Source organism: Piliocolobus tephrosceles, chromosome 6 (assembly GCF_002776525.5).
Source record: "Piliocolobus tephrosceles isolate RC106 chromosome 6, ASM277652v3, whole genome shotgun sequence".
Lineage (NCBI taxonomy): Eukaryota > Metazoa > Chordata > Mammalia > Primates > Cercopithecidae > Piliocolobus > Piliocolobus tephrosceles.
The window spans coordinates 123143187-123165647 of NC_045439.1; the positions used below are offsets into that span (position 1 = coordinate 123143187).

The window sequence follows — 22461 nt, forward strand, 5'->3', positions numbered from 1 at the left end:
AGTAGCCTGTCTCATTTCAAAAGGAGCAGAAGACAGAGGAGGCCACCAGCCTGCCTGCTGCAGCCCCCAGTCAGGGGCTGTAGTTGGCAGCAAGACAGTATCTTGGCTGCAGTCCTAGAGCCCCCATTTCCACTTGCCTGGAAACAGGCTGCTGCTGGCTGGAAAAGAACCCCATTTGGAAAGGGACCAAGAGGGAGACTTGTGCCTGGGGCCTCTGGGTCTGGCCTCCCATGAATGTTCTGGAACTAGCCTGCAGGTGGGATGGGTTCACCCTAATTGCCCCAAGAATGCAGAGCTCCTCCCTGCTCAACCGAGGCGGCTGGAAAGGCCTTTTCGAGGCCACCCATGAGACTCAGGTGGAGAATGTGAAGTGAGAGGGTGGGGGAAAGTGGAAAGCAAACATTTGTCCAAAGAAAGAGCCTTTTATCCATGACCCCCACCCCAGAGCTCTCTCAGAAGCCGGAAGTGCAAGCAGGTCCACGAGTCCCAGGTCCTGCCTCCACGCATCCAGGGACCCGGCCCTTTCTTTTGCTGTCTTCAGAAGGGGCTGTTGAGGCTAGCAGATGTTGAATGACTTCCACTTGTGTGGTTCAAGGGGTCCTCCCAGGTTCTCAGAAAGCAACCCCTGCCCTCAGGGTACAGTCCCGCTCCAAAGATGAGTCCCTGAGTTCAGCTGCTTCCAAAGCCATCACATCAGGGAAGAGTTCCTGTGAAATAACAAGGTAGTGCCATGTTTTTAGGACCCAGGGCTGGAAAGAGGTGGTGTGGGTGTCCCCTGTACCCTGGGACCCTATGACACTCACCCACAGCAACCTCGTGTGCATGTTACACAGGAGCAGTGGCCACGTGGAGGCCCCGCCGAGGCTGAGCGGTGGAAGAACAGTGACCCATGAGGCTCCCTGAGATCTATTGGAGGAGAGTGACTGGCTACAGTCACTTTAGAGTGGGGTTTGTCCCTCAGGCAGGCCAAGCAGCGGTCTGCGTGCATGTGGTCTAGTTGTGTGTGCATGCAGGAAACGGTGGCGCATGGTGTGCTCCACCTCCGATTCAGAGGCGAGACCTCACACACCCAGGCCTCCTCTGCTCATCTTTCCAGTTCCTTCTTCCTTGCTTCTCCTTCCCTCCTTCTTTATCTCCTGTCACTCCTTTGTGTTCTCGGGTAGGGAGTGGATGATCCTTCCTGAAGAGTCAGAGTGTGTGGATGTGTGTTATGCTTAATGTCATCGTCTCCTCCGTTGTCGGCTAGCTGGGCAAGGACTGTCTGTTGTGAACTTGACACTTGCAAATGCTGTCGGATCTGGACAATTACACTTGGTCCTGTCTGCATGTGGGGGAGGGACGTGAATGCAGGACCCTGGCTATGTGCACGACAAGTCCCACAGAGCACCTGGTGCATGAGACTGCCTTGTAGAGGGGCGGCAGCATGGGAGAGGGGACAGGGATGTGTATGGCTGCATGAAACTAGTGACACTGGCCTAGGGAGTTCATTATGGTTACTGCTTATGGGTATTTGGGGATACAGTCAACTCCCACACTTCTGATGAGCTGCTGCTGTTAGCTTCAGTCTACTCCATACACAAATTACAAAGTAAGTGACAATTCTCTGAACTCCCAGTGCACTGAATCTGTGCCTTTTTGCTCCTATCAAGCTGTACCCTGCCTGTCATCCCTTAGGTGAGCCTTTCCCCAGAAAAAAGAAAAAAGTGGTCCAATTTGCACTGACATGTAAATTACTGTTGACAGCCCCTAATATTCACTTTTCTCTTAGGAGAGTAAAAGGGAAGGAGGGCTGATTTTTATGTTCGTTTCATATTCATATGTATATAATAGATGTACATATTTTCAAGGTACAGATGATGTTTCAATACATTGATATAATGTGTAAAAATCAAATCAGAGTAATTGAGATATCCCATCTCCTTCAATATTGTCTTTTCTTTATGCTGGGAACATTCAAATTATTCTCTTAAAATTTCTTTTTTTTTTTTTTTTTTTTTGAGACAGAGTCTCGCTCTGTTGCCCAGGCTGGAGTGCAGTGGCACAATCTTGGCTCACTGCAAGCTCTGCCTCTCGGGTTCACGCCATTCTCCTGCCTCAGCCTCCCAAGTAGCTAGGACTACAGGTGCCCGCCACCACACCCGGCTAATTTTTTGTATTTTTAGTAGGGACAGGGTTTCACTGTGTTAGTCAGGATGGTCTCGATCTCCTGACCTCGTGATCCGCCCACCTCAGCCTCCCAAAGTGCTGGGATTACAGGCGTGAGCCACCACGCCTGGCCTAAAACTTTTCTTTTTAAAAATAACTTTTATGGCCAGGTGTGGTAGCTCACACCTATAATCCCAGCACTTTCGGAGGCTGAGGCGGGCAGATCACAAGGTCAGGAGATCAGCCTGGCCAATATGATGAAACCCCACCTCTACTAAAAAAAAATACGAAAATTAACTAGGCTTGGTGGCAGGTGCCTGTACTCCCAGCTACCCAGGAGGCTGAGGCAGAAGAATCACTTGAACCCAGGAGGCAGAGGTTGCAGTGAGCCAAGATCATGCCACTACACTCCAGCCGGGGTGACGGAGCAAGACTTCATCTCAAAAAAAATAACATCAAAAAAAAAATAACTTTTGGGACTGGGCATGGTGGCTCACGCCTGTAATCCCAGTACTTTGGGAGGGCAAGGTGGAAGGATTGGTTGAGCCCAGTAATTCGAGACCAGCCTAGGCAACAAGGCAAGACTCTGTCACAAAAAAAAAAAAGAAAGAAAAATAAGTAAAAAATAAAGTTGATTTAAACATCAATATCCTACTTGTGATACTATAATATAATTGTGTAGCATGTTACCCATGGAGGAAACTGGGCAAAAGACACATAGGATCTCTTTTTATTATTTCTTACAACTGTACTTGGTTGTAAGATTCACTGAATGTGAATTTACAATTATCTCAAAAAAAATTTTCATTTTTTAAGTTAACTGAGCATGGTGGTATGTACATGTAGTCCCAGCTACTCTGGAGGCTGAGACTAGAGGATCACTGGAGTCCAGGAATTGGAGGCTGCAGTGAGCTATAATCATGCCACTCTACTCCAGCCTGGGGGACAGAGCAAGACCTCATCTCTAAAAATGGGAAAAATAAAAAGTTTAATTTTTTTAAGTTAAAAAAATCTTTATTCTGATTATAAATATTCCATCTATTTTAGAATTTTATTCTTTTTTTCCTTATCTTTTTTTTTTTTTTTTTTTTTTTTTTTTGAGACAGGGTCTCACTTTGTCACCCAGGCTGGAGTGCACTGGTGCAAATACAGCTCACTGCAGCCTCAAACCTCCCGGGCTCAAGTGATCCTCCCACTTCAGCCCCCTCAGTAGCTGGAACTACAGGCACACTCTACCATGCCTGGCTAATTTTTGTATTTTTTGTAGAGACAGGTTTTCACCATGTTGCCCAGGCTGCATTTTACAATTTTTAAAATTTTTTCTGTAATATATAAGGAAGAAAATTAAAGTTAACCAGAATTTCACCACCCAGAGATAATCAGTTAGCATTTTAATAAATAATCTTAAAATTAATTGGTATTTGGGCATAGTGGTGCATACCTGTAGTCCTGGCTACTTGGGAGACTGAGACAGAAGGATCATTTGAGTTTGGGAGGTCAAGGCTGCAGGGAGCCGTCACTGTGCCACTGCACTCCAGCCTAGGCAACAGAGCAAGACCGTATCTCCAAAAAAAAAAAAAAAAATTATTTGCATTATAGTTTTCAGTCCTGTTTTTTAATTTAATGTTATATTTTGAGCATATTCTCATGTAATCAATTTTTTTCAAAAACGTTATGACTACATAATGTTCCTTTTTTTTTGGAGAGAGAAGTTTAACTCTGTCATCCAGGTTGGAGTGCAATGCTCACTGCAACCTCCACCTCTGGGTTCAGGCAATTCTGCCTCAACCTTCCGAGTAGCTGGGATTACAGGCACGTGCCACCACATCTGGCTAATTTTTGTATTTTTAGTAGAGATGGGGTTTCACCATGTTGGCCAGGCTGGTCTCAAACTCCTGACCTCAGATGATCCACCCACCTCGGCCTCCCAAAGCGCTGGGATTACATGCATGAGCCACTGTGCCTAGCCCATAACATTTCATCTTATGCCAAATCTATTTTATCAACCTCCTACTTTTAGTAGGAAATATCCTACACTTAGGATATTTCCAATTTTTTCTTTCTTTCTTTTCTTTTCTTTCTTTTTGAGACAGGTTCTTGCTCTGTCGCCTAGGGTGGAGTGCAGTGGCACAATCACAGCTCACTGCAGCCTCAGCCTCCCAGGTTCATGTGATCCTGTCACCTCAGCCTCCCAAGTAACTAGAACAACAGGCACACGCCACCATGCCTGGCTAATTTTTTTATTTTTATTTTTTGTAGAGACAAGGGTCCACTATTTTTCCTAGGCTGGTCTCAAACTTCCGGCCTCAAATGATTCTCCCGCCTCAGTCAAAGTGCTGGGACTGCAGGTGTTAGCCACCAAGCCCAGACAGGATATCATTTTTTTTTTTTTAACTCAATCCCACAAGACAGGATATAAAGTTTTAAGTACAATTTACATACAATAAAATATGCAGGCTGGGTGTGGTGGCTCATGTCTGTCATCCCAACACTTTGGGAGCCCGAGACAGGAGGATCATTAGAGCCCAGAAGTTCAAGACCAGCCTGGGCAACATGGCAAGACCCTGCCTCCATTTTTTTTAAAAAAAGCAGATCATAGGCTGGGCATGGTGGCTCACGCCTGTAATCCCAGCACTTTGGGAGGCCGAGGCGGGCAGATCACCTGAGGTCAGGAGTTCGAGACCAGCCTGACCAATGTGGAGAAACCCCATATCTACCAAAAATACAAAAATTAGCCGGGCATGGTGGTGCATGTCTGTAGTCCCAGCTACTTGGGAGGCTGAGGCAGAAGAATCGCTTGAACCTGGGAGGCGGAGGTTGCAGTGAGCCAAGATCACACTATTGCACTCCAGCCTGGGCAACAAGAGCGAAACTCTGTCTCAAAAAAAAAAGCAGATCATAAATGTTCATTTTGATGAGTTTTGTGGGGGTATTTTTGTTTGTGTTTGTTCATTTTTGTTTTTCATTGTTGTTTTTTAGAGGCAGAGTCTCACTATGTTGCCCAGGCTGGCTTTGAACTTCTGGGCTCAAGCAGTCTTCCTACTTCAGCCTCCCAAGTAGCTAGAAATATAGGTGTGTGCTACTGTGCCTGGCTTCCATTTGATGAATTTTGACAGTCGTCAAAATTCAACCACTACCCAAAACAAGATATAGAACATTTCCACCACCAGTTCCCCACTCCCACAAAAACAACTAGTCTCTGACTAGGATAAGAGTGTTTTTAGACCGGGCATGATGGCTTACGCCTGTAGTCCCAGCACTTTGGGAAGTCGAGGCGAGTGGATCAAGACAGTTCAAGACTAGCCTGGCCAAGATGGTGAAACCCCATCTCTACAAAAAATACAAAAATTAGTCAGGCATGGTGGCACACACTTGTAATCCCAGCTTCTCGGGAGGCTGAGGCAGAGAAGTGCTTAAACCTGGGAGGTGGAGGTTGCAATGAGCCGAGATTGTGGCACTGCACTCCAGCCTGGGCAACAGAGCGAGATTCCATCTTAAAAAAAAAAAAAAAAAAAAAAAAAAAGTGTTTTTAAAGCTTTCCATATGCAGTTCGGTCCCAGTGTATCAGGGAATCTGCATCCTTTGAGGATGTGAGGAATGCTTTTAGAGAGATGAAGACTTTAGGCAACAGACAGAGGTTGCTCCTGCGGCCTTCCAGGCATTGGGAGCACCCCACTGAGTGACAGTACACTTATCAGTAACCCTGAGCCACCCATACCACATTCAGGGTCTAACATACCCAGGGTTCATCCACTTTTCCACTGGCTGCCTCTGGTTTGTGTGCACCTGCATTTGTGAACACAGGTTCTGTGGCTGGTGGGGCGGAAAGTCTGCATGTGAAGGCAGGTGCCTGGTTGGAGGGAGGATGCCCCTGTGTGGGCAGAAGGTAGGCATGGATGAAGGAACTCAGGCTTGGTGGTCCATGGGTTATCCCAGGCTGACCTGCTTTTCTCCCTGCCAGGCTGTTCTTCGCTGGAGCCCGAGAGGGCCACCTTCCCAGTGTGTTGGCCATGATCCACGTGAAGCGCTGTACCCCAATCCCAGCCCTGCTCTTCACAGTAAGGGCCCTTCCTGCTGTAACTGTCCACACACCTCCCTCTTTTTGTGCCTAGTCTAAGCTGGGAGTTCATGCTTTTCACACACACCCCTGTTACCCTTCTGGTCTGCTGCTAGGTCTCACTGGATCTTAGATGATCTGGCAAATGATACTCATCAGCTTTGTTAATATCAAGAGATGTAGCAAGGAAAGATTCTGAGTCCTGAAATACCTAAGGCTCTCGGGCTGACTTATTTCCATTCTCCCATCCTTTTGGGTCAGACTGAACTGACTGCCTCAGGATTCTACAGCCTCAAAAAAAATATGTCTCCCTTGGCTCTCCTCACACCTGTTACTGCAGGGTTGTGGCACTGGTCTCTGCTCCTGGCTGGTTGGTCCCTGCAAACACCCACTCCCCACATCAAGCTTCAGGGCAGCCTGCCAGTCTCTTGGAAACATCACTGAAATGAATTTAGTGTTAAGAGTACACCAAATAAGAAAAATCATAGAGGAAGACTGATAAACTGAAAACTGTGAAAAGGAAACTTGGGACTGGAAAGAGATGGGAATAAAATATCCCCAGAGTAGAATCATTTAGAGAGAGCTAAAGGAAGGAACAAAGACTTGTCCCCATTGAGTCTTTTGAGTTATTTTTATTTTCCTTTTGGATCCTGAATAAAACACTAAAAATGACTTTGGTCCACTGGCAAAGCAGTTAGAAATCAGAATAACAGAGCTCATGGGAGTCAAGAGCATTGTACAGCATTGCTGTACAACATCAGAATGTTCAGATGTAGGATGAAGGTCACCTTGACTGGTTGGTTGTGGAAGGTGGCTGGAGAAGACAGTACTCCCAGTGGGCCATACCCTTTTTTTTTTTTTTTTTCTTTTCCCAGTTAGAGCAATTGGTACAGTAGTAGTGTGACTAAAAGGCAGATGCAGCAAGAACCATTAAAAGCATCTCGATTATTTTAACCATTGGCTCTCACAGGAGAACAGAACTTTTGTTGACCTTCACAAGTTATCAGAGGGGAGGAGTATGGTTCCAAGAGAGCCACAGAGATGATTTTGAGGTTGGAAAGTAGACTCTGTCAAGGAAACCTCATACGGATGTTATGAGGGTTAAGTGAGTTAATCTTCGTCAAATGCTAAAAATAGGGACCTGGCACACAGTAAGTTCTATGTAACCAGTTTTGAAATTAATAAAGAAAAGGAAGAAAAATAGATGACTCAGCCAGGAGAAAAGGATGAGGGCAGGAATAAAGCCTTAATCTGTTGTTAACAATCTTCCCTAAGGGATTTAAAAAAATGAAGTTAGCTTGAGCTATAACCAACAGAGACATACAAATGAGACCGGGGCTGACACAGAGCCAGGTAATACCAGTGTGGCCAGTCTAGCTGCTTATGCGCAGTATCCATTCTAAGTGGTTAGTGCCCATGCCATACCAGTGGTCAAATATTTTTATCACTTTATTCCTAGCAATAAAGATGTTGTAACATCCTAGGTTACTAGGGGAGGTTCTAAAGTCTCCATTTTGAGACATCCATTATACAATGGCATCGTCTGCCTGGAGGCTGGGGGACAGCCCCTAATCTATAATACCAGTCTCTGAATATCTTTCGGATCACTGATGAGCTCCTTCCACTTTCCCAGTGCATCTCCACCCTGCTGATGCTGGTCACCAGCGACATGTACACACTCATCAACTATGTGGGCTTCATCAACTACCTGTTCTATGGGGTCACAGTTGCTGGACAGATAGTCCTTCGCTGGAAGAAGCCTGATATCCCCCGCCCCATCAAGGTGAGAGAACCTCCCTTTGGGGACCCCTCCCCTTCCTCTGTGGTTCTAGCTGCAGTTCAGATGTTTAAATCACCTCTGTTCTTAGCTGCTGACCACACATCATCATCTCTGATGGTAGCAGACCCTTTGGAAAGCAAGGGCCATTTGTGAATGGGACCACCATTTGCATTCTCCACTGGGGATGAGATCGGAGCAGACTGTAGCCAGGGAATAAGTCAGATCAAATGTCACTTTCATCTTGACATTCCTTTGTTTCCTACCAGTCTAAGCCTTAAACTCCAGCTGACTTTTCAAACTCCAGCTGACTTTTCAAACTCCAGCTGACTTTTCAAGGTTCTCTTATCTCCCCAACACTTCCTCCTTGTCCCTCCAGATAGCTGGGTTCACTATGTGCTATGTCTCCATCCCAGAATGACTTTCCTCCTCCCATCTGCCCATCTACATTTTAACCATTTTCCAAATGCGCCTCAAGTACCTCCTCTTTCTTGAAGTTTTCGAGTCCACTGCAACCTTATATGATCCTCCGTTTTTAAACTCCCATAGCCCTACACATATCGGGTGCTCAGTGAACCTAATATTGCTACAAGATATAACTCTGTATATCTTGTATACATCTGAGCAAATGGGATTGCGCAGAACAAGACATGCTAGAGCATTATGAGTTCTCCAACAAATTAGAAGAATAGAGTGTACTCCGGAGCTATTTGAACAATCCTATTCTAGAAACAGTGACTAGATGCTTTTCCAGCTGAAAAATCAAAGGCTCTCCAAATCTCTCAGTGCCTCACTGGCATTTCCACCACCATTTTCTACTCTCACTCTTAGAAAACCTGCTAGAGGGAAGAGGAGGTAGAATAACCCCAGGTCCCCACCACACACATCCCTTCTGAGCAAGGAAGACAAGGAAGAGAAAGGCAGCTGAATCAGGACTGCCCCTGGAGCCCTGAAGAAGATACTCTCGGGAACTCCCCACATGTGGCCCATAAGGAGCTGACATTTGCCATATTGTGCCCACATAAGGGCCCTGCATAGAAGTGGGCGAGGACCAGGGAGCCTGAGTGACTCGAATCGTCTCCTGCCTGCACTTTGTGCATTGCCACACTTCCCCTCCATCCTAGGACCTCAGCAGATGCACCCATGTGCCAGCAAGCTTCTCTATCCCTATGGGCTTCTCTGGCTGCCACAGGCACACGGCATGCATGATGAGGCCTTGTCTAATCACACCCAGGATCAAGGACATGGGCAAGGAGGGTCCGTTCCTCCCTAGCTCCTCCCCATCCTCTTCCTGTCTGACCATCCATGTTCATCAACATTTGTTCATATAGCCCCTGCCCTATCAGGGATGAGTGTGGGACCACAGAGCTGAGGGAAGCCCAGCCTTTGCCCTTGAGGATGTGTCTCTGTGGGTGAAGAAGAGAGAGAATGCCCCAGTTCCTAGTCCTGGGGGCTGCGGGGCCTACACAATTCACATGCCTCATGCCTCTGCTCCACAGATCAACCTGCTGTTCCCCATCATCTATTTGCTGTTCTGGGCCTTCCTGCTGGTCTTCAGCCTATGGTCAGAGCCGGTGGTGTGTGGCATTGGCCTGGCCATCATGCTGACAGGAGTGCCTGTCTATTTCCTGGGTGTTTACTGGCAACACAAGCCCAAGTGTTTCAGTGACTTCATTGGTGAGTTGTTGGAGGCTCTGGCTGGCTTGAGGGCCTCCTGGGCTGGAATGCAGTGGTCAGTGATGGGGTGGGGGAGCCACCAGGGCCAGGAGACCTAGGCTTGCCTTCTCCTCAGTCCACAGGGTTCTGGAGGAGTCCAGAGCAGGGAAAGCAGATGCCTTTTCCCAGAGACCTCTGAGAGAGGAGAACAGCTGGCACTTCCATACAGACCTTAGACCTGCAAGAATAGGCAACTTGGGCTGGGCACAGTGGCTCACACCTGTAATCCCAGCACTTTGGGAGGCTGAGACAGAGGATCACTTGAGCCCAGGAGTTTGAGACCAGCCTGGTCAACATAGCAAGACCCCATCTCTGTTATTAAAAATTTAAAAATTAAATAGGCAACCTATCAGCCATCCTGTGAGAGCTGCCCCAAGCTGGGTGGAGACCAGCGGAGACCCTGGACTTGGGGGTCAGTGGGCACAGGGAAGGTGGAAGGCCGGGGCCTTCATGAGCAAGGAGCAGCTGGCGGGAGATGCAGGAGGCAGACCAGGTGGAAAGGATTCTCCTCAAAGCACTGACTGCTCTGAAGAGGCAGAACTTGGAGCAGGAGAGCCGGGAAGGGCCGGGGCCACTTGGCCAGGTTGGTGGGATGCTCAGCACCGGCCTGGTTTCTGTTTGATCTCTTCCTACAGAGCTGCTAACCCTGGTGAGCCAGAAGATGTGTGTGGTCGTGTACCCCGAGGTGGAGCGGGGCTCAGGGACAGAGGAGGCTAATGAGGACATGGAGGAGCAGCAGCAGCCCATGTACCAACCCACTCCCACCAAGGACAAGGACGTGGCAGGGCAGGCCCAGCCCTGAGGACCACCATTCCCTCAGCTGGCTACTCCCTCCTCCCTCCCCTTTTATCCTACCTCCCTGCCTTAGTCCCCCCAACACATGCAAGTACGCACACACCCCTCTCTCTGCTTTTGTCAGGCAGTGGTAGGACTTCGGTGTGGGTAGTGAGAAATTGTAAACAAAAACTCACATTCATACCCAAAAACCAGTCTCTCACCCCAGGGTCCATGTCCCAGGCCCCACTCCAGTGCTGCCCACACTCCCAGAGGAAAGGGGAGGAAAGGGGAGATGCCAAGGTGCCAAGATGCCGGGCCACACCCTCAGCTGCCTCTTCAGGAACCAGAGCTCATTACTGCCTTCCCTCCCAGGGAGGCCCCTTCAGAGAGGAGGGGCAGCCACAGGGGCTGTGTTGTGGGGGGACAGGCTCAAGCAATTCTGTCCCCATCAAGGGGTCAGCTGGAGAGACCCAAGACCCTATCTGTTCACCAGGGACCCAAAATCCAAGGGGATGCTTCCCTCTGCCCTCTTTCCTGCCCCTCCCCATCATACCTGCACCCACCCCAGCCAGGGCTCCCTGTCCAGAATTCAGTTCTCCTCAGGACGCCAACTCCCAGAGCTAAGGACCAAGGAGAAGAACAGCCTCTCCACCCCCAAGCCAGGTGGTTGAGGAACATACTGAGAAAGGCTCAGATTGCAGAAACCCAGCCCTGCCCCTGCCTCCTGCATCCTGCCCCCAACATGGTGCCAAAGCTTCCAGAAGCCAAAAAGGCTACTGATTTTTAATTTAGTGGGCATCTCTCTCAGCAACTCCACCTCCCCATCACAGGAAGGAGCAGTCCCCTGCTATCCCTGCAGCCACTCCCAGCACACCCGCACACAGCCAGCACCACCGCCCCCACCATGCCCTTCTCCTCTCTGGGCCTTGGCTTGGGACCAGGTGTGAAGGATCCCCAAGCCCTTCAGGCCTGAGATCAGAGCCAAACCAGCCTTAAGTCACCTCCCATCCAAGAACTTGGCCTAAAAATACTCCCCTATTTCTAACCCTCAGGACAGATGGGATATTAAATGCCTTCCCTGGGAGGAAGGGCGCTTTCCCCCTCCCCAGAGGTGCCCATTCCATACCCTGGGAGACTGGGGAGAGCATTGACTGAAGCCCAGTTCCTTTCCCGTCCATCCTCAACTCCAGTAGCCCCCCACTCCTCTCAGGTCTCAGTGCCATGCCGTCTTGGGCAGGGTGAGAGGGCAGTGGCAACAGGGCGCCCACTCTAGAGGTCCTCAAAAAAGGTCCTCCTCTGTGGCTGGCGGCCTCTGACCTTTCCCTGGGCTCCAAAGAAAGGCCATGGAGTTTGTCGTGGGCCCTGCAACCTCCCCAGTCACTCCTGCTGCACTAAGGACTTAGGATCCTTTTATCACAAATCGGGATTCTCTTCCTCACCCCCAGTTCTGTCTGCTTAAACTGGAATACACAGGAGCCCTTCCTGACCTGGGCGGTGTCTCCCAGCTTCCCCGCCCAGCCTGCCTGCCCCATAGTTGGTGAGATGCCGAGTTTGGTCTGAGTTGTGACCCCTTCCGAGTAGATGCCCGGCAGGCTGGGGTTGGCCCCTGGAGGGTCAGGGGACCATCTTCTTGTTCCCTCTTTTCTCATTCCTCCAACTTCCTCCCCTCCTTCAATTATTTTTTTGTAAAGTTGATGCCTTACTTTTTGGATAAATATTTTTGAAGCTGGTATTTCTATTTCTTTTGGATTTTTTTAAATGTAAGGTTGTTTTGGGGGGTGGAGTTAGAACCTTGATAATTTCTTTCGCTTGGTGTAGGTTTTAAGATTTGTTTTGTGGAGAGGTTTTTTCTTTTGATGTAATAAAATTTAAAACGGAAATGAAGTTGGTGGTGTTGATAATTAAGTAACCTTTTGAGACAGAGTCACCAGGCATTTCCTCTTATGAGATCTTGCCAGGTTCCTTCCAGAATGACATTCCTCAAAGCTCTTGCTCTCTATAACTTCTAGCTATTGTAGGGACTCAGTGTCAGTGCATTCAAACCACTGACTCTCATTCTGAACCAAAAACATCATCAAAAGAAAAAAGTACAACAAATTTACAGATCTCAACTGTTTACTGTAATTCTGGAATCAGGCAACACTTCATTCCATAAAATAGAATACATGTTCCAAAGAGTTGAGCAGAAGAGGTTGGCTTTACAGACAGGAAAGGGCTGAAGAAAGCTAGTTAGTCACTTTTCAAAGTTGCTTTTCTTGGCTGGGCACAGTGGCTCACTCCTGTAATCCCAGCCCTTTGGGAGGCTGAGGAGGGAGGATCTCTTGAGCCCAGGAGTTTGAGACCAGCCTGGGCAACATAGCCAGACCTCATCTCTACAAAAGATAAAATTAGCTGGGCATGGTGGTATGTGCTTGTAGTCCCAGCTACTTGGGAGGCTGAGGCTGAAAGGAGGACGGGTTGAGCCTGGGAGGTCGAGGCCGCAGTGAGCTGTGATTGTGCTACTGCACCTCCAACCTGGGCAGAAGAGCAAGCCCCTGTCTCAAAAACAAAGTTACTTTTCTTGTAAGGTGGGGACAGGGAGACAGAACAATAGAAAAATAACTGATTAGTTAATATCAGGATCCCTCAGGCTACCTTGTTTTGTGTAAAGATTAAAGCAGAGGGAACTTCATTATCATGCCCATTGAATATTGAAATTGACCTGTTTTAATTGGCTGTTATAGCTCTCTCCTGATTTCTAGGAAGGTCAGATAACAACTTAGTTTAGATTTGGTGATGTGGAACTTTAGCATGGGGGATTCCATTTTGATTTTAGTCTGGTCTGTGGGGCCTAGAGCAGGAGCTTAGTCCAAAACCATGACCTTCTGTATTTTTTTATTTACCAACACTCACTCATTCCTTCTTGGAGTCACGAAGTGTTACTAAGTTCCTGCTCTGTGCACCGTATCGAAAGCCTGCAGACTAACTGGGAAGAACTCAACACTGCCCAGGGTAGGAACGTGGGCAAGGGAGAGACGGCACCCAGCCAAGCTGAGGGAGGCAAAGGCAGACGTCCTCCCAAAGCCTGATCAGCAAAGGCTTCTCTCATCAGCACAGCCTGAGCCAAGTCTATGGGGCGAGTCAGGATCCGAGGAGCTTGATGGGAGGGCCTGGGAGGTAAGGCTAGGTTCACTCAGCCAGACAGAGCCATCTGAGAAGAGTTAGCTCTAGGAGGAAGAGTAGGAGGACCATTGGACTAGGACAGGGAAAAAGGAAGAAGTCGTTAAGGTATGTACAAGTACTTCCTGGAGTTTTGGGTTAACTGCTAGAGGAAGTTGATGGGATTAGCCCCAGTCCTCGCTTTGTGTCCCTGTCTTTATGGGCTGCCCTCCTGGCTGCGTGTCCAGAGCCAGCACTGCTGGCAGATGTAGGGCAAGGGCAGGAGAAAGGGGGTGGTGGAGGGACAGTGGGGTTAAGACATCACCCTTCACCATCTGGAACACTGTGAGGACAAGGCAGGCAAGATGCCGCCACTCCCAGTCCTGGCCTGACGCCAACACTCCTGCTCTGTGACTGTCATTCTTCCAGACAGGCTGAAAGCTCGCCATTCAACAGGGACGCCGAGCTGGGAGGCCGGCCACTAAACAGCTGTGTGTCCTTGGGCAAGTCACCTTACCTGCTTAGCATTTTAAGAGAGAGAGCTGGACCTAATCTCAAACAGTTCCTCAATCTTCCAATTTTAGGTTATCCCAAAAGGCAGAGGCCAGTCTTGTCCAAGCCTCACATCCGCCCTTTGGGGCCCCCTTCCCCAGCACACACACCTTTCCTTTTCCTGGACTGCCCCAGGCTCCTCCCTATTGCCCCATACGAGCAAGTCCTGTCCCTCATCCCTTCTCACTCCATGGAGGCACTTGTCCTTCAGGTGCACCCTCTCTTTCTGTGACACCTGCTGATCTTTTCAACCTGGTCAAATGGGCAAATGTGGGTCTCCTCCTGGGCAACAAACATTTACTTTTAACCTGGCCATTTCCCGTCTTAACCCTGTCAGTCACTTTAATGCTAGGAATTTCACATGCTCTGAGTTTAGGGAATTTGGGAACATTTTGAAAGTCACTGAAATCGTAGCTGCTTATGCATTCATTTATTAATGTGGTCACACAACAAATCTTTTTGTGACCATTCTGTCAAAGACTTTGCTATATGCTGTAGAAATAGTAAATTTTTTTCCTGATTTTTCTAAGTCAGCATAGACTTCAAATATTTTCTTCCAGTGTCTCCATAAGGATATTCAGATGTGTCAACCTGCCTGTCCTTCTTTTTTTTTTTTTTTGAGACGGAGTCTAGCTTTGTTGCCAGGTTGGAGTGCAGTGATGTGATCTTGGCTTACTGCAACCTCCGCCTCCCAGGTTCAAGAGATTCTCCTGCCTCAGCCTCCAGAGTAGCTGGGATTACAGGCACATGCTGCCACGCCCAGCTAATTTTTTTTTTTTTTTTTTAAGTAGAGACGGGGTTTCCCCATGTTAGCCAGGGTGGTCTTGATCTGCTGACCTCGTGATCCAAACGCCTCAGCCTCCCAAAGTGCTGGGATTACAGGCGCGAGCCACCGCACCAGGCCCTGTCCTTCGTTTTAATTCAGGAAATATGGTCACCATAGTTGAAGAGGTCCAAAAGATGTAACTGACTCTACCCTCAAAGAGCAAATAGTTTGCTAGGGGAACGAAACCAAGGATACGCATGGCTCACATATGTGTGCGCATCCTGGCTCCACAGACCACCCATGCCATGCTGGAACCACTGCCTGTGGGCCTTCCTGCTAGGCTGTGATCCCTACTGGCAAGGGCTAAACCCAACACATCCCCAGACCCCGTGCAGTGCCTGGTACCTATGTGCTCAAAAATGTTCGTCAAACTGACACACCACACCAGGCAGCAGGTAGTGAGTGTTAAGGAGACACAGATAAAACTGCAATGAGACGTCAGAGGAAGAGAAGAAGGAGACTTCCCATTTACTAAGACCAGTTGCATGACATACATTATGTTATTCACAGTTAATTAAACGACCCTATGAAGGAGGTATTACTACTGCCACTTTGCAAGGAAGATTAAGTAACTTGCCCAGAGTCACGGAGTTGGTCAGTGACAGAGGCCAGATTTGAGCCCAGTTCTCTCTTAACACTTCACAGCCATGCTCAGCTACCTTCCTACTGGGAGAGTCTTAATTCACCAAAGAGGTGGCACTGGAAGGCGGCCTGTTACAAAGTCACTAAGATAACAAACATGCATCATTTCAGTTAATCCAAACAAGTAGTAACTGCAGTGGCAAAGGAAAAATGATCCTGCTGACCCGGGAGGGCTTCTTTCCTCTCCTGAGCAAGAATCCCCCAGCCACTGACTGGCACTGCCCTCCCCACCTCCCCTTCCTGTCCAGAGCTCCCCCTACCCTACCCTGACATCCAGAGTCCTGCCTGCCCCAGCCAAACCCCTGTTACTGGGAAACACTGAGGTCAGCGTGCCAGCAACGTCAGCACTAGCCAGGGAGGCCGGGGCAGAGATTTATCTCACCATGGCTAAAGCTGCTGACTTTCTCATTTCCTGCGGTTCTATTTACATACCTCCCACTTCCTCCTGCGCAGCTACTGATGCAGACTTCCCCCTCCCCATGGTGGCCAAATGAGGGCCAGGAGGGTTCTCCAAGTCACATAGCAACCCCTTCCCATCCCTTCGGCCAGAGATGAACCAGGCATCCTCCTTGGATGACCTTGGGCAGCTCAGCCTCTCAGCCTTGTTTTCCTTGTTTATAAAGTAGGAATAGGGCCGGGCGCGGTGGCTCAAGCCTGTAATCCCAGCACTTTGGGAGGCCGAGACGGGCGGATCACGAGGTCAGGAGATCGAGACCATCCTGGCTAACATGGTGAAACCCCATCCCTACTAAAAAATACAAAAAACTAGCCGGGCGAGGTGGCGGGCGCCTGTAGTCCCAGCTACTCGGGAGGCTGAGGCAGGAGAATGGCGGGAACCCGGGAGGCGGAGCTTGCAGTGAGCTGAGATCCGGCCACTGCACCCCAGTCTGGGCGACAGAGCAAGACTCCGTCTCAAATAAATAAATAAATAAATAAATAAAAATAAAGTAGGAATAAAAATACTGTCTGCCTTGCCTACCTTCCTGCATAACCCATGGGGAAAGAGCATGAAAAAGTGTATGTTTCAAGGATTGAAAGAGCATTAATTTATCAGAAAGCACAAGGCCTATTCATTATCATTATTTCAAAGTAGTGGAGGGGACAGAATTTCTCCTCATGGAGACAAAGCCCTGGATCCAGGACTCGCAGGCTGCTTATTCTCCCTAGAACTGCACTGCAGGACCCCATCCCAGCCAGGTTTCCTCGTCCTCCTTCCAGACGCCGCCCCGCAGGAGCTTGGCGAGAGCCAGAGCTGTGAGAGGCTGCCCTCTGCTGTCCATCTGAGTCTGAACCACAGCAGCCCTCCAAGTCCGAAATATTGGGGCCAATATTGCCACCTGGTGGTCAACAGAAGCACTGCCACCAAACTGAGAGCTCAGCTTTGAAATGGAGAAATCTCCCTAATTCCTGACGTCTGTCTCTGGGATGCACACAGATCTCCTCACACCAGGTCACTGTGCTTTCAGAGAAAGCATATCTGGCTGTGTCTCAAGTCATGCACACAGAGCATCTAGGGTAGGTGTTGGGGTAGGGAGGATGGAAGGAATATGCTAACCAGAATACGCATTTTTAAAATTTTAATGTTCAATGCCACACACATCCTCTCTGCACTTGTCCCACTGTGGCCCACTCACAGTGACCCAGCCCTTGTTTGGCCCAACTCACAAAAACTTCTGGCCCCCCTGGGGCACCCAGAGTATTTGCTGGTCCTAAAAGAGACAGTAACATTTTTATGTGCCCTTTTTTTCCGCCCCCGGCTGGACCTACAATCCCTTTTGGAGATGAAATTCAGCAGGTAAAAGCAGGACCTGAGCAGGTGTCTCTGAAAAGAGGCAGTTGGGAGTTCCCAAAGGAAAGAGAAAAGGGAAGAGGAGAGCCAGCACAGAAGCAAGAATTGCAGAGAAAGAGCCATGGGCTTCTCCTGGAGACCCTAAAACAGAGCCCCAGGAAGAGGTGATGACATAAGAGGCTTCTCAAACCTCACAAGAGGAAGTAGACCCAAGAGACACGCATTGGAGATCAGAGAGCGGCCATGCAAAAGGAAAGACAGCAAACGAGCTGCAGCAAGCTCCTGAGCCCTGCAGCCCAGGGCACAGGAAACCAGAGGCAGAGCCTCAGGCCCAGGGTGAGGGGCAAAGCGCCAGCCTGAGCCTCTTGCAGCAGAGAACAGCTGGAAGAGAGAAGTGCTGGAGCCACCGGAGGATTATGGCTGTCTATTCCAAGGGCAGCAGCCTGCCTGGGCCTGCGGTGCAAGGCCCAAGTCCTGACCAGGTGCTTCAACCAAGCCCAGGGAGTTAGGAACTGTGCCAGGCTGCTACAGGTAGCTGGGGCTGGAAACATACTCATATTTGGGCTATTGCACAGCCCCTGTGCAAAAACCTAGCAAATGAACATACTCTCTCAAGCATCATGCAGGCTCCCATGTATAGCTTGTTCCTAGGACCTATCACTACTCCCCAGACCCCTCAAAAACAAACCAAAACCAAACAAAACCCTGGCCTACACTCAGATCAGAAAATGCTCTGGGAGGTGAGGCTACAAAAGAAACTGTCTCTTGGGGGTAGGTGGAGCCCAGCAGCAAGGGAGAGCCAGAGGAAGGTATGTCAAGGGAGGAGCTGAGACCCAACTGAGGGTCGGCACTGGAAGAGGGCTTTCTTCACTCTAACTTGGAAACTCATTCTGCATAGAACTTTCTCAAAGTTGGAGGGAGGAGGACACTCAGAGTAGGGTGTTGCCCTTGGTGAGGATTTGGAGTCCCCTGGGCTCAGCAGGGGAGTGGACAGCATTCCCAGAAGCATCAGCTTCTGGCATCTCCAGAACCCTGGCTTGGACCCTGACCAAGGAGTGTCCCCAACTGCTGCATAGGCCAGGAGTCGCCTTTCTCTAAGGCTTACATCTCTCCCTCTGGGGTGTGTCCTGCCCCTCCCTGAGTCACCCCAAGGGGAGAGAGGGGAAAAAAGGGAAGAGAAGAGAGGCATTGACTACAGAGGAAGGAAAAGGAAGCAGAGCAGGGGGGGAGAGAGGCCACACAGGAGTGGGTGACAGAGGAGACTGCAGAGGGCAGGTCTAGGGCAGGAGATCGAGAGAGGGCAGGCCCAGGTCAGGAGGAGGTAGAGAGAGGGCAGCCTGAGCACCCCAAGGGGTGCCTCAAGAGCAGGTGGGGGCGGGGAGCCGAGGGGGCGGGCCGGCCATGTCCCACGGGACCTACTACGAGTGTGAGCCCCGGGGCGGCCAGCAGCCACTTGAGTTCTCAGGGGGCCGAGCTGGGCCCGGGGATCTGGGGGACATGTGTGAGCATGAGGCCTCCATTGACCTCTCTGCCTACATCGAGTCTGGGGAAGAGCAGCTTCTCTCCGATCTCTTTGCGGTGAAGCCAGCGCCTGAGGCCAGAGGCCTCAAGGGCCCCGGAACCCCTGCCTTCCCCCACTACTTGCCGCCTGACCCTCGGCCCTTTGCCTACCCTCCACATACCTTCGGCCCAGACAGGAAGGCACTGGGGCCTGGCATCTACAGCAACCCAGGGAGCTACGACCCCAGGGCTGTGGCGGTGAAGGAGGAGCCCCGGGGGCCAGAGGGCAGCCGAGCTGCCAGCCGAGGTGGCTACAATCCCCTGCAGTACCAAGTGGCACACTGTGGGCAGACAGCCATGCACCTGCCCCCAACCCTGGCAGCACCCGGCCAGCCTCTGCGCGTTCTCAAGGTAAGAGCAGGTCAGCCCTCCTCCCTCCTGCCCCAGGCTGGAGAGGCTGGTGTGGACAGGACCCTGTGCCCCTGCTCACGCTGCTGAGTCTGTGCTTGGTGTTGCTCTGTGAAATGGACCCAACCCACAGTCCTCTGTGCTCACACTGCACCATGACCTCCCCTTCCTTCTCTGTGAATTCATTCCCACCCTGAATCCCTACCATGTCCCAAAGACCCTGTGGCAAGCTAGCCTACCTTGATCTCAGGCTCCCCACCAGCCTCTCTGCTGCTCACCATGCCCCCTCCTCTTGTTTCTCTGCCACCTGCTTCTGTAAGAAATGTCTGCTGGTCATAGAACAGGAGACTCAAGACAGATTGAGGGAAAGTGTACTCACTCAGAAAGTGTGAGAACATTGGCTGGGTGCGGTGGCTCATGCCTGTAATCCCAGTGCTTTGCGAGGCCAAAGCAGGACGGTCGCTTAAGGCCAGGAGTTGGAGACCAGCCTGGGCAACGTAGCAAGGCTCCATCTTTACAAAAAAGAAGAAAGAAAGAAAGTGTGAGGACATGAAAGGCAGTTTTGGTCTCAAGCAGAGGACCCTGTGCATCTGGGTCACCATCTCCCAGAAGCAGGGCGATGACAGTTTTGACCTGAGAGACAGGAGCTGGCTCTGAGTCCTGTATTCCTTCGATGCAGCAAGGGTGCCCTGGCTGCAGAGATTCCCGCTTCGCCTTCGCTCTGCCTCCTGGCCAGCCCTCACCTCTCCGTCTCTCCGTGCCTTCCCCTCCAGGCCCCTTTGGCCACTGCCGCACCGCCCTGCAGTCCCCTCCTGAAGGCGCCCTCCCCCGCTGGCCCCTTACATAAGGGCAAGAAGGCAGTGAACAAAGATAGTCTTGAGTACCGGCTGAGGCGGGAGCGCAACAACATCGCCGTGCGCAAGAGCCGGGACAAGGCCAAGAGGCGCATTTTGGAGACGCAGCAGAAGGTGCTGGAGTATATGGCGGAGAACGAGCGCCTCCGCAGCCGCGTGGAGCAGCTCACCCAGGAGCTAGACACCCTCCGCAACCTCTTCCGCCAGATCCCTGAGGCGGCTAACCTCATCAAGGGCGTGGGGGGCTGCAGCTGAGTCTGGCTGGTGGACTGTGGGCACCAGGCTCCGTGGCACGGCCTGACTCTGCGGACCCCCATCCTGCTGGGGGCCTAGAACCCTGAGACATAGACCATGGATAAATGGCAACCGGGGTGGCAAGGAAGGGCAGGACCCAGCATAATGATTATGTGGCTGAATAAAGTTGCACTGTGACTGGGTGTTGGGACTGTTGGCTGTGTGTGTGTGTGTGTGTGTGTGTGTGTGTGTGTGTGTGTCATGGAGGACCCTGGGGACAGAGGATGCATGTGGCTAGGTCTGCACCTCTTATTTCCACGCCCAAATGGACATGTGGAAACACAGACATGCTGTCCACAGCCCGCCCCCTACATGCCACACAACCAGGCCATTTATCTGCCACTCTGCTTTTCTCTCCCTGACATCCCCATCACCCCCTTCTGTGATCTGAAGGCACATCCCCGCCCCTCGCAGGACCTGGAGCAACCTTTGTATGCTCTGCTAGCCAAGATCTGTAGCTTGTTGGGAGATCCTGGCACCACACAGTCCTTCATGCCCAGGCCTGCTGCTCCCAGGCCCACTCTCTCTCACCTCGAAGTATAGGTCTGGGAGCTCCTGCCCCAGGTGACCACAGGAAAATTCCTGATGGCTCTGCCGTATTTATGGTCCCTTGATCCAGCCTGCCATCCCTTCTCTCCAGTTCCAATGCCTCAGTCTACCAGATGGTCACCCTCCCAATGCTGCTCCCACCTACCCATTTCCATCCTTTGTCCCTCATCCCTGGGGCTCCGGTTCCATAAAGCTTGAGAATTGCGTGCATGGGACAGGAATCAGTTGGGAGAGACCTGGAAAGCGGATTTGTGTATGAGAACACTGGTAATGAGAAGGAGGATGACAATCTGCCTGTGCCAGGGAAGCCCCTCACTCAAAGCAGCATTTTCTTTTGCGTTGGACTCCAGCCTAAGAGACAGATGGTACAGTAATTAAGAGCCTCAGTTTGAATCTTACTCTGCTACTTACTAGCTGTGAGCCTTCAGCCATTACTTCTCTCTGTGCCTCAGTTTCCTCATCTGCAAAATGGTAGCAATATTCGTACCCACTCTGTAGTGTTATATTCATAGAAAAAGAAAACTTTGTATGTAATAAGCATATTTATGATGATTCCTCCATTTTGCTGGGACTGAAAGGACCTCAGAGATCTCATCTGAACTCATTTAGTAGGTAAGAAAACAGGCCGCAAAGAGGGGAAGGGACTTACCTGGAGTCACACAATTGTTTAGAGGCAGAACCAAAATTAGCTCCATAAAATCACAGATCTCAAGATGTGCTGGAAGAGACCTCAAGAGATCATCTGGTGGGCTCTGCCGTCAGACCAGCAAGATAGGGTGAGCCACATTTTATAGATAAAGCAGTTGAGGGCCAGAGGGGATAAGAGGCTTCTCCTGACACTCACTGAATCCCTTTGCTGCCTCAGTACATGGTACCTGTCTCTCTACTCCATGCTACACTCTCCTCACGGATACTCAGTTTGAGTGTCACATGAATCACATTCAATAAAGAACAGTGCTCAACAGTATCAGGGAACCAGGGACAGATGAAGGGCTTGTTAAAGTCTCTCCTAGGCCAGTGCTGGGAAAGCCTGAGTCAGACATCAAGGAATAATTTTCTGAGAGGGCAAGAGACTGGTGTCTGGATCATCCCAGATCTCTCTCCCTTCTTCAAATCTCCAGCAGTAGAGCCCTCCCACACCGCAGGCATCTGTGTGCGACATGTCTATCTCGCCCAAGACTCAGTCCTTTTCCTGCCTTCGCCTCTGTGTCTCTCGGGCACCATCTCTCCTACCTCTGTGTCCTTGGAGGCCCGTGCCCCAGGTCTGGTTTGGAGGGACAGATCTGAACCTTCAGTGGAGGGACTGATGGGAGCTTCCTGAGTTTGGAAGGAGGGGAGGTACCAGTCTCTGTGGGCACCTGGGAGAATCCTCACACCTTCCTTTCAGCCCAGGGGGATAGGTTGCATAAGGCAGGTTTGCACAGAACATGGTAAATG

The 22461-nt window shown here is 50.3% G+C and overlaps 2 protein-coding genes and 1 long non-coding RNA gene across 5 annotated transcripts in view; 2 read left to right on the plus strand and 1 right to left on the minus strand.

Moving 5' to 3' along the window:
* Nucleotides 1–12356, plus strand: part of SLC7A8 (solute carrier family 7 member 8) — a 62188-nt gene extending 49832 nt beyond the window's left edge. For both annotated transcript variants that reach the window (XM_023230411.1, XM_023230412.2), the window contains 4 exons: nt 6107–6203; nt 7836–7985; nt 9479–9656; nt 10331–12356. In XM_023230411.1, the coding sequence (XP_023086179.1) occupies nt 6107–6203; nt 7836–7985; nt 9479–9656; nt 10331–10497 (592 nt within the window). In that variant the 3' untranslated portion in view covers nt 10498–12356. The remainder of the gene's footprint in view (nt 1–6106; nt 6204–7835; nt 7986–9478; nt 9657–10330) is intronic.
* On the minus strand, nt 322–20104 carry LOC111554762. 2 transcript variants are annotated; one of them, XR_002735334.2, is made up of 4 exons: nt 19961–20104; nt 19707–19839; nt 5885–6016; nt 322–707 (listed from the first exon to the last, which is right to left on the minus strand). It is a non-coding gene; the product is annotated as an uncharacterized LOC111554762 (long non-coding RNA). The 2 variants fall into 2 exon arrangements; XR_002735333.2 differs by lacking the exon at nt 5885–6016.
* On the plus strand, nt 18304–20618 carry CEBPE (CCAAT enhancer binding protein epsilon). Its single transcript, XM_023230413.1, has 2 exons — nt 18304–19330; nt 20101–20618. The coding sequence occupies exons 1-2, from the start codon at nt 18821–18823 to the stop codon at nt 20434–20436; spliced, it is 846 nt and encodes a 281-aa protein (XP_023086181.1). The 5' UTR covers nt 18304–18820; the 3' UTR covers nt 20437–20618.
* The last annotated feature ends 1843 nt before the right edge of the window (nt 20619–22461 follow it).

Coding starts and splice junctions, on each gene's coding strand:
- CEBPE (XM_023230413.1), top strand. CDS start 18,821: ATGTCCCACGGGACCTACTACGAGTGTGAGCCCCGGGGCGGCCAGCAG. Junction 19,331..20,100: donor AGCCTCTGCGCGTTCTCAAG/GTAAGAGCAGGT, acceptor CTTCCCCTCCAG/GCCCCTTTGGCCACTGCCGC.